At 40.1% G+C, this 11,815-nt stretch overlaps 1 protein-coding gene across 1 annotated transcript; it reads right to left on the bottom strand.

The window, feature by feature from the left end:
• Positions 1 to 410: 410 nt before the first annotated feature.
• otomp (otolith matrix protein) lies at positions 411 to 7,731 on the bottom strand. Its single transcript, XM_085256944.1, has 9 exons — positions 7,443 to 7,731; positions 6,816 to 6,952; positions 6,482 to 6,584; positions 6,121 to 6,306; positions 5,050 to 5,224; positions 4,385 to 4,452; positions 2,661 to 2,845; positions 2,164 to 2,335; positions 411 to 1,983 (listed from the first exon to the last, which is right to left on the bottom strand). The coding sequence occupies exons 1-9, from the start codon at positions 7,531 to 7,533 to the stop codon at positions 1,973 to 1,975; spliced, it is 1,128 nt and encodes a 375-aa protein (XP_085113070.1). The 5' UTR covers positions 7,534 to 7,731; the 3' UTR covers positions 411 to 1,972.
• Between the last annotated feature and the right edge of the window lie 4,084 nt (positions 7,732 to 11,815).

Below are 11,815 nucleotides of genomic sequence, written 5' to 3'. Positions count from 1 at the left end.
CTAAATGATACTGCTCCATCAAAAACATGGGCTTTCTCTAAGCTGCTGGTGTTGTAAATCTGGTAGCTTTGCCAGCAGGAGCATTTAGCCTACCCTGAATGGAGCTCTGTTTGCACATGTAGACCACCTATGAAGATAGTGTGTCTCTGATTCACCTGTCCACCTGGGAGGTGCTTCTCGCTAACCGAGTGAACACCTGAGCCTTTGTGCTTTTCTGCTTCTTTTCATCCTCTTGTGTCCCTCTCCAAATGACTGAGAGGGAGCAAAGTGACTATTTTTGAGTAAATGTGTGTGCAAGAGGCAGCCAGAGAGTGGGTGATGAAGCAAAAGAGCTGATATCAAATCTAATTCATTTCCACACAGATATATAGCTGTTTCGGGATAATTAGAAGCCAGCGTGAAAAGAAGAGAGGATTATTCTCTTTATCATCATTCGTTTAATTGGTTGAAAATAAAGAAGGTTTGCAGCACTACACATTCACGAAGAGACGAGTATTTACATCAAGCCTGGACAAAAGTAGCAACAAACAGCACCAAAACCAGAGTTGAAGAAATACAACAGAAATGCACACACAAAAAAATCTGCCGCCAAATTTCTGCAAATTATCTGTTGTACCAGCTGTGGATTCTTCATGCATGACGAGGTCTAAAGACCACAGTTTGATGAGAAGAACTTCATCCGGCTTATCAGTTGATTGCCAAGCTCAGTGATGCGCTATGTGGAATAACATGAGGTGGACATGAGGTGAAAAGCCCACAATTACAGTACACGATTCAGTAGGTCAAGTAAGGTCAAACTGGTTGCGTCTCTTTAATTATAGAGCCTTATAAATGCTTATAGATGCTGTTTTGTTTTTCTTTTTGTCAATTGCAGTTGCAATTTCTTTAGTAATTCCCCAGGACAGTTTTTTAATAAGATTAAATTCAAAACTGACTAATTAAACATCCTGCTGTTAGTAACTCTTACACATTATCATTATCATCATCTCACTACTGGTGGTAATGTTAAATTATAAATGACATATTATAGGAAAACCCCCCACATGTGTATAAAGACAGCAGTGTGGGAGAGGCTGCAAATCTTGAGGAATCTGGGTGACGCAAATGTTGTCACAGATGAGAAAATTATCTTTTTTTTAAGACTCCCTCAAGGGTCATTGAAGGCAACTCAACTTTAAGTCCTCCCCCTTTTCTAATCATAAGGTGTTAAAATACACTGTGAGCTGACACAGCCTGGATCACCATACCGGACGTGAGAAAGCAGTGATCCAAAGGAGTAAGCTATACAAGGCATGGGAAAGCAGGAATGCTATCAACACTAACGCACATATGCACTCACACACATGCACAAACAGTATAGTATGCCAGAGCACCAATTAGGTGCACACACACACACACACACACACACACACATACAGTAACTGAGACTTCTAAGCAAAAAGTTAATAGCACCCAGTTGTTCAGTGCCAGAGACAGACCCTGTGGGAGTGAGGTGGAAGGGTGGTACCGAAGCTTAGTCTAATGAAACAAGCCAAGAAGGCTGCAGTTTCCCAACAAATATACAGGGCAGCAAATGTTAAGAGATTTTTTTTGGTATGTGTTAATCAAACACAAAAGAAAAACCACAACAATCATTAACTTTTTTGTCCTATCCCTTTCTTTTCTACACTTTACCCCCCAGCGCCCTTTAAAAAACATGTTCAATTTTAGTTATGTTTTAACAGCCAACTAGCCACTCTTTAACCTTGTCATAACCTGCCAGCAAGCATATTAAAAGTCATAAAAGTTTGGAGGAGGGCAAGGATATAATATTAAAGATTGGGTGGTGAAATGCAGGGGGGAAAAAACATTAATAAAGCAAAGCTAAAAGAAGAAAATATGGTGAGACGGGGGACACAGATGGCAGGGAGGGAGGATGGAGAAAGCGGGATGGGGTGGAAGATGATGTGCTAGATGTCTTCCTCCTCTTCCATCAGCAGAAGCCTGGTGGTGGGAGAGTGCAATAATGAGAACAGCTGCAGTGGATGCGCTCACAGATACACACACACACACACATAAAGCAAAAAACACTCCTCCAGCCACTTAGCCACCCACTCTTCATCAGCAATTCCACATAAACACATTTTTACACACAGGCAAATAGGCACACGTCATCACTCTTACCCTCACACTCGAAGGCTTGCAGCACAGTGGTATAAGTGGGGCCCAGCCAAGAGGAGTAGCTACCCAGAACTCTCTGCAGGTGGTGGGTGGCATCACTGAACAGCAGATCGGATTGGCCATAGCCTGCTGAGCTGAACAGGCTGAAGCCCTCCGTGGCATTGCCAAACACATTCTGCAGGAGAGAGGAAGTGTGTGACTGCGCTTAATGCATGAGGGCATGCATGGATGTGCGTTGGCGTTCTGTGTACATAAGTGTCTTTCAGATTGTAAGTGCAGGCTGGGCGGATCAGCACAGGACGTATCAATCATCCTGGAGTCTCCCACACACTGAGTACGGAGGAAGGGTGACAGTTTAGCAGATACCTGCGTACTAAGATGTGCAGATAAATAGCACAGGCTCCAGAGATCCACACACAGCTCTGTGGAAAAACGTGCATACACACACACACTCTCACACACACAAAAGCAAAGCACATGCAGCTTATGTCCACACCCACCTGTAAGCGTTCCAGGTACTTCCAGACACGGCACTTGTCCTCCATACGCACCACCACAGCGTTGGCAGGGACTGCGGCAATGTGGCATCGTTCATACTCCTCCAGACCGGCATCCATTCCATCAGGACACAGCAGCTTCAGGTCCTCCACCTCCAGATCCAGGGCCCAGGACTCTTGGTTCTTACCTGGGCAAGAGAGGAGATGTATAAACAGGAGATTGGGATTATGGGAAATGCACATTTGATTTCTTTCACAGCGTTACATAAGACAACTGGAACCAATCTGTCTGTTAAATGTAAAGCTCAGCTACATTAAGACTGCAAACAGTTAGCCTGACTATTAAGGGATTAGGTATCTCTGACTATCACAGAGCAAAGTCCACATGCCAACGCCTCTAAAAGCCAGTAATGAATATGCACTTTCTTTAACATGGTTTTACTGTGGTTTAGAGAAACTAGTGTATTTCTTGGCCAGCTGTAGAGATATCCTGGGTCCTCATCATGATGATAAGATTACAGTAAGTTGTGGGTTGCCAATTTAGCTCAGTGGGTGAGCAGGCGAGCATGTGAAAGAAAGTAGCAGCCTGAGTTCGAGTCTGACCTGCAGCCCTTTGCTGCATGTCTTTCCCTCTCTGTCTGTCTACACTGTCTCTGTCCAATAAAGGCTAAAATGCCACGAAAGTAATATTTAAAAAAAGTTTACAGTAAGTATACCAAGACATAGTTGTCCATATAATTGCACGGTCTCCCTCTGAGTTAAGTCTAAGGAAAGTAACATCATATGCATTGACCTCCTTATCTAAAACCATTTGAAAGCTGTAATGTTTAGTATGTGATTATTCCTCATACTCTGAATAAGCTATTTATATTAACTAAGAACTACTTTAGTTTTTCATTTTCTTTTGTGCATTCATTAATTTGTTTATGATGACACATTTATCAAACAGTGCAATCCTGATTTATGACTAATTTACCAATATTTTATATGCTGTTTTTGTCAGATTTGATCGGTCCCCTGAGAATTTTAAAAAAGGGAAACGAAACCCCGTTTAACAAAACAAACAACTGTGTGAAAAAAGGGTAAACCACCTTGAAGCCTACAGCATTCCCAGACAACAGCCCAGACCTTCTGTGTTTTCCTGACCTCTGTTAATCGTTCTGACTCTGGACATTTCTGAACCATATGATAAAACATGCTTCGTTAAGCAGCGACAGCATTTTGTGGAGCTGGCGTCAAACTGCTCCTTCTCGGCTATACCAGCAGAGCCTGTGTAGCGTGACGGCGATAATGATCGCCATTAATTTTGGATGTTGCCCAAAGCAGAGGAGCAGATGCAGCAAACAGAGAATTAGGGCACTTCACTGCTGGACAAAATGTCTGCAACTCTGTGACTATCCTGTGTGTGCGTTTGTGTGTGATATCTGTTTCTTTTTCATTCTCGCTCTTATCTTCTCTTGTTTTCAGATTGCTTACTTTTCTCTCCGCCTCACATTCCCACATATTATCATATGACATCATAATTACAGTGCAATCCAATCACTGTATTCCACTTTCTGTAAAAAGCACAAATGGGTTATGAAACACTGACATCCTATGTCTTGACAGGGAGTTGCACCCTCTGCATATTCCAAGCAATGTAATCACAAATTGAGACATTATAAAAATTATATCACACAACAACGACTATCATAGTCTCTAAAATAAACAATATTTTGCACACTGACCATCCAAATTGTCAAAGACTGTTGCGTGTTTGACAAAAGCCACGTCGCCGAGGTTCTCAGCCACGCACCTGAACGAAAACACACAAACAGCAAGACACATTCAGTCTATAAACAGATTGAAATATGAATGAAATCAGCACAGTTGCCAGTGTGCTACTGTTAACACACTCTGGAGACCATAAGTAAACTCCCTCTGCCACTTACTGTGGCACTTTAAGAAATCACCCCCTGTAGTTCTTTTGTTCCCCTCTGAAGTACATTCAGTACTGTGCCAAAGACTGTTCTGCACAGACGGCAGTACTGCACAGCACAAACAGTATTATATATTTATATTTTAATACATACATGATTTTCTAAACAAATTATGCGACACAATCACAGGAACTGTTAGATTTATTATTTTCTGTTCTCTTATTTTAATCTGGTTGTGTGTTCCATCTGTTCACTATATATACACACAGTAATTTGTCACTGTATTGTTATTATCTCTACTGCATACCTTCAGATAAGGCATACACTAGAGTTCCACTATTATTTTCTTTATGGAGGCAGCACGCTGGGATGGATATAAATTGAGGGCAGACACAAAGGCAGCAGTCATAACATCTACTTCACCTCTGGGTGCTGTTGTTGTATTATTTCCCATGTTACTAATGTCAGTGTACCTCAGAGCTCCAGATTCTCCGTAATGCCGCTCTCTGTGGTTGTTGGCACAGATGTGTCTGTCGTTCTCGTCTCCTATACAGGCCTCGCAGAGGTTCTTTGGATTGTTCCCTCTGGGATCGTGCTGGGGATCCTTAATGCCTGGCACGCAGCTATAGCCGAAGAAGTTCCCCACCACTAACAATAAAAAGACACAGACACCAAAGAACACTTGAAAAGTCTTCTGCACTTTCATGCTTAAGGTTTTTGTCCTGTTTATAAACTATTGCATGGTCAGCATATGGACTGTACAAGGCTACAGAACGCTCTAAACTCAGTTAGTATGATGTAATTGAGAGGGGATATCCTTATTGTGGTCATCTTAAGCTCACACTACTGTGATCACAGAAGAAATCTCAGACAGGGTGAACTGTGAGTCATGCCCAACTACTCAATTCCAAGAGTTAAGAGAGTCCAAGAATAAAAATATAGTACTGGAAATGACCATAAAGGTTCCCTGTCAAAGTAAATAACTCAGGTCCACTTGTCTTTCTTTTTCATCTTCCCACTGTTGAATTTTATAGTTTGCTATCAATATCACAAGACTTTAAAAGTCAGATTTATCTTTTTTTTTGTGCAGTTTAAATTTACCTACTGATTTAAAATTAAATAAGTATGAGCCTCTTCACTGTTTGGGACCACACGTGCAAGTTATGCTCAGCCAAAAATGTATTTTAAGATTTGGATGCTGGATTTTTATAGAAAAAAAGACCACACTAAATTCTTGATGGTTGGGAACCATGTGTCCAGAGCACCATAATAATAAACTTTAAGAGACAGCATTTTTCCTGTTTATCCTTCCTTCTGATTTTTTATTGTGTTTCCCCTTTTATCCCCTTATCCACCTCACATTTACAGAAAGAAGCACTGTTGTGTGACTGTCTCCTCTCCTTGCATCTCCAGCCTGCCTCATTTCTTCACCTCTTTGTTCCCCTTCACTGCTTTCCCGATTTCCCCTCCTTGCATTGAACATTTCATACACCTTCCACCAAAACACATCTACACTTATATCACCCCTGTCCCCTCTGACTCACCTCTCGGGAAGTTGCACTGCTCTCCTACACTGATTTGGGATGTGTTGACCAAATAGCCAATGGGAACAGTCCACCCCACTGTGGTTCGAATGCCGGGGTGACAAGAGCTGCGCTCATGCATCTCGAGCAGGGACAGGTCTGAGGAGGAGCGGCGCGCCATTGCCACCACATAGTAGCTGATACCATCTACAGAAGAGACCAAAAATGAAAAATAAATAAAAGGAATCAATTTTAAAATTGGGATTAAGCAGTGGGTGCAAGAAAGTATTTTGTGTGAACAGTATCTGCATTTTGGCATAAGCTGCAGAGACTTCAGTGCCTTCCTGTGTCACCTGCTGCAGACCTTAAACATGTGACTTACCTACACCATTGTAGGACTCTCCTGCAGCAAGCTCCAGGCCATGGCAGAAACCAGCAGCATAGATGTCATCTCCAAACATGGAGGCTGCATCTGCAGTTCCATTCTGAGCAAAATATATATTCATATTTTTATATTTCCCATTTTATGTCTCACAGATACTTTTTATTTTCTTTTGTAGTCACTTTTTAGATATAACAGTTCCTATTAATGTTAAGAAATTTCAACTGCCATGCATCTGACAGAGCTGATATAAAAATTAATAAAATAAATGAAATGAAATGTACGACAGTTTTTGGTAAGAATCTACTTTCCCCATCAGTTGTTTCTTGTGTACCTTGATTTTTTCCATACAGTCCCTGGTGTTTAAGCCACGGACACACTGCAGTGTTCCTTTTACATTTCGGGCTGTAGCATTTCCGGCCAAATCCAGACACTTCTGCTCCTCAGCATCAGACAGCACACACCAGGAGACTTTTCAAACACAGTAGGGACAAGTTGCAAATTACATATGTGCAAACTTTAAACAGTTAGACCTCAAATTCCACAACTCATGCAGTTCTGCCACTAAAGCCTCCCTTTAAATATACAAACAAGCAGGATTTGATCACTGATGTGTTTAGCATTAACCTCCTAGGACCTGGTGTCCACATATGTTGACTACATATTTTGGGTTGTCTAGACCAAAGTACCAAATTTTGCTCTACAAGGGCCTGATATCCACTTACGAGAACGTTACACTGCCACTGTTCTATCGAAATTTAATGTGACTGTCCTCATATGTGAATCTCATTTTTCTCAGAAACAAAAATAAGGTAAAAAAAAAAAATCACGTAATTCTTTGTTTTTACATTCATCAGGTCCAAATCAGCCCAAATAGCAAAGAGAAATTAAAAATGCATGCCATGGAAGAGTTCGGGTCTTAGGAGGTTAATCTGACTATCCAACAGTATTAAATTGATACCTGTAGTTTTTTGATTGGAGAGACATCTGACATACAGAAGAGGCAGAAAAAGCAGGAACGCTGAAAGCAGTCTTCTCCCTGGATACTCCATGTCAGCTCTGGATGGAAACCTGCTTGGGACTAACTCGCTAACACAGCTGAGATGAGAAACAGGTGGAATACATTAAGAAAAGTCACTTGTGTGTCCCTTCCCTCGCTTATTATTTGGTCTTAGGAAGAGAGAGGGTGAAAGGTAAGAGAAAGAGATAGGTAGGCTGACTGTAGAAGAAACCATCACATTATTCCTCTTTCCCCGCCTCTTCAGTTGAAAGTCCTAGTAGATAATCCTTCCTCCATCTCATGACAGCAGTATAGCATTTCCCTCTCTAATTATCCACTGAGACTTATCCCTAGTGGAGAGGATAGTGGTAGAAACATGCAGGCTCGGAGCAGTTCAGGTCACCTGGCACAGAGTGTCGACCGGGGGTCTTTAATTAAAGAAAGCTGCGGATAATGTGTCTCTGTGCTGGAACTCTGTTCCTGGAGAATAGATACTGGCTGGGTCTTGCGCTGACTCACTGGAGACCTAAGCCTCAGGTAAGCAGGAACAAACAGCACTGGCCATTGTTCATGGTCAACGGACCCTGTGGAGGGAAAACGTATTGGATACTTGATACAATTCTCCTTTTCGCTCTCTGCTCTGCACACACATAATAACACATCCACACGCGTACACACAAACACACACGCACAGAAACTCACTGCCATTTTTCTTGACATCTACTGTGTCAATCAATAATTGAAGGAGTCTTCAGAGGTGAAAAGTGAAATTAATATATCATTGAGTCCATATTTTAGGTGCAGTATTATGTAATAATAGATCTGCATGAGAGCTCAGGGCACGAAGAGTCCTGTTGGTTTTCCTGAAACTTTTCAGGAAGAGGAAAGTTGGGAGATCTGATCTTCTGCACACTTCAGTGAAGGGACAGGGAGCACAGAAGGACTTTTGAAGTCTAGCACTCACATAATACTGGTGATTAAATGTGGAGCTTTGAGAAATTAGTGAGAGAAAATAGGATTTTCCCAAAAGAACCTGTTTAGATGAACTTCTGAAACATTCAGATCTTTATCTTTAATCATTTGGTTCATATCAATAACTGTGCTATTTTTCCTTTTTTCTATTAATTTATTTACCTTGCAAGCAAGCAATTTATTTGTATAGCACTTTCGGAACAACACAGCTGAACACAAAGTGCTGTACACTTGGCATGCCAAAAATGATACATGACTAAGTAAAAAAAAGAAAAAAAGAAAAAAAAAGATTTACCCAAAATAAATAAATAAAATAAATAAAAACTTAAAATAAAAAATAAGCACAAATAGCACAAAAAAAGTCTAAAATGATCATTAGAATTAAAAACAATAAAATGAGCACAATAGATTAAAAACAATAAAACCAATGAAATCAGGGTCATACAGTGTCATATGCCAAGGAGTAAAAATGGGTTTTAAGACGCGTTTTAAAACCACCATTGACCACCATCACTGTAAATGTTTTATTCCTTGGAGGATGAAGACAGCATGAAAACATAGGCAAAAAGACAGATCAATTCAAAATGCTCTCTAAGGCTAATGCTAGCGTAGCAATGGCTCTACTGAGTCAAGTTCAGCCAACAGAAACCTGGCAGATCAGGTGACCTTAACACCTGCTGAAGGCTCAGCCGATGCCTGTGGCAAATCTTATACAGGACATGTTATTTATGTTGCTTCTGCCTGCATAAAGCCTGATAACCTGTTTAGATGGACCTCTGCAATCTGCAAGTCGTTTTGCAACACACCTCCACACCAGCTGCTCCATTCATACTTAATTTAATGTTTGTTGTCTCTGCTGTTCCAAGAGGGAGTCTTGCTGCTCCTCGTCCCGCTTTTGCCTTTCCACATCAAAGCTGCATTGCCAAAATAATTACTAGAGATGGAATGATATTTGCCTTGCAATTGAGAACAATAGCAATTTTGAGGTCAATATCTTGCTCAGCACATTCAGGAGGAATGTGACCTGCTCTGTACTACATGCAGGAGTCAAATCAAATCAAATCACTTTTTTTTTTATTGTCACATCACATGTGCAGGCACACTGGCACAGCACATGCGAGTGAAATTCTTGTGTGCGAGACCCACAAGCAACAGAGATGTGCAAACACAACAACACAAACGAGCAAAATACAAGAATGGCCAACCTGAAACTAATAAATATATGTACAATATATAATAGTGTATGCATTTCTGGATGTGTATACTAAATATTTTCCTACGTGTGTGTGTGTGTGTGTGTGTGTGTGTGTGTGTGTGTGTGTGTGTGTGTGTGTACACATTTTTACAAATTAAATAGTAAAAAAATAAAATAAAATAATAATAATAATAATAAAATATACAGAGTTGAATATGTGCAAAACAAGTGGCATTTATATACAGTGTGGAGTGCATAATGTTGAAGTTCCAGTAGTGAAGCTGAGGTGTCTATGACGTGTTCAGCAGTCTGATGGCCTGATGGAAAAAGCTGTCTCTCAGTCTGCTGGTACGGGACCGGATGCTGCAGAACCTCCTGGAGTTGCAGGAGACAGATGTCTTAAAACTGAAATAGAAATGTGACCCACCTGGATGGATCACTACTGAATCTTAATTAAGAAGCATTTCTTCATCAGTTTTAAAGAGGTACAGAAACAAAAACCCTGACATGCATAAAAAGTGTGTCACAGCAAGAAGTTAGACCTGACCTTATTGCAGTGTATCACTCTGAATAATTAGGCAGCAAATCATTTGATAATTGGTTCATAATTAAAGAGAATCAAACTCATCTAAATGTAGTCATTGCCAACTTTTCCCCAGAAAATAACAGTGTCTTTAGTTGTAATGTGAAGTTCACCAACTTTTATCAAATAAAATAATCAGCAGTTTTTACACAAATTTCTTAACTGGGAAACAAAGATTCCATCATGTCTGAATACTGCTCCTAATGGAAGTCACTGGTTATTTTTAGTCTTGTTTCTAAATGTCTGTGTATAATAGCAGCAATAACAGCTGTAATAATAGCAAGAAAGTCTCCCCCACACAAACCAAAGTATAAGCGAACTGTAAGATTTTTTTTTTTGAACTAAAATTAAAGGTGAGTTCATAACTTCTCCTCTGGGTTGTTGCTGTGAGTCATAGTTCGTATTTGGAAAGCCTGTGCTCTGACACTAGTCCTCTACTAAGTCTAAATTTAGTCTACTCAAGCGAGACAAAAACAGATATTTGCCAGTGTCTTTAACTTGAATATGATGACATGATACATAAATATAGGTTTCGATGGTTTCAGATTTTTTGATTACAATCTGATATAGGAAGATTGAATAGGTGATGTACAGGGTTGGAGGGGTCAGTGATGATGCTTCCAGCCTTCCTGGTGATTCTGGTGCCATAGTGTGAAGCTATGGAAGATAGACCTCAACCAATGACCTTGAAGGCTCTACTTACTACTTTTTCAAGCAATTGTTTGCCCTGATTGATTGTGTTACTATACCAAGTCAGGATGGAGAAATTAATCCATAACAGTTCTATACAAATGAATTATACTTTCCCAACTAACCCTGTATTTCCTTGGTTGGAGGAAATAGAGCCCCAGGTGCGCTTTACTAACAATGTGAAACAGTGTTTAAGTCCCATGATGACGACTTGTATAGGCACATGTAGCCTCTCAACAACTGGCCCGTTGATAGAGAAAGAGATGTTGAAATGCCTTCTTTATAAGGCCAAAAATCAGCTGTCTGGTATCCGGATTTGATCCAGATTTGATATAGATGCATATGTGACCTTTTAAAAATGTATTTATTGAAATTCAGCTTACGTAAATAAGTGATTTAATACAATGCACACTCTTTCAGTGTAAAATTATCACTGCTGGATTTCTTTTTTATCAATGTAAGAGGATTTAAGCAGGTTTAATACTGTAGCTGGTCACCGTGGGACCAACTTTAATAGCTCAATGCATCTTTGTGTCATTTAATCTATAACAATACATATATAATATTTTAAACAATGATATGAGAATTAACAAGGGTATGTTGTGAAGTAAAAAGCGAATCTTTCACTATTAGAAACCAGCATAATGCTAAAAAAAATGCACTTAAATTCAATAAGTGCTTACACAAACGTGTAATGATTGCAGCCTAGGACCCATTGAGCAGCATTTACTGACCACAGAGGTTAACAAACAATAGTCTCTTCTCATTTAATTATCATATAATAATGGCTGACGTTATTAACACTTCAAATACACATTAATATCACTGGCGTTACACTGATTTTAAGTTGGCGGACTTCTCTGCCCCACAATGCAACTTGATGTTAATGTTTTG

Source organism: Mchenga conophoros, linkage group LG19 (assembly GCF_057382185.1).
Source record: "Mchenga conophoros isolate Kocher_MC1m ecotype Shallow Benthic linkage group LG19, M_conophoros_male_GT1.1, whole genome shotgun sequence".
NCBI classification, from domain to species: Eukaryota; Metazoa; Chordata; class Actinopteri; order Cichliformes; family Cichlidae; genus Mchenga; species Mchenga conophoros.
Note: the sequence above shows the minus strand (reverse complement) of the source record. Positions and strands in the feature narration are given on the sequence as shown.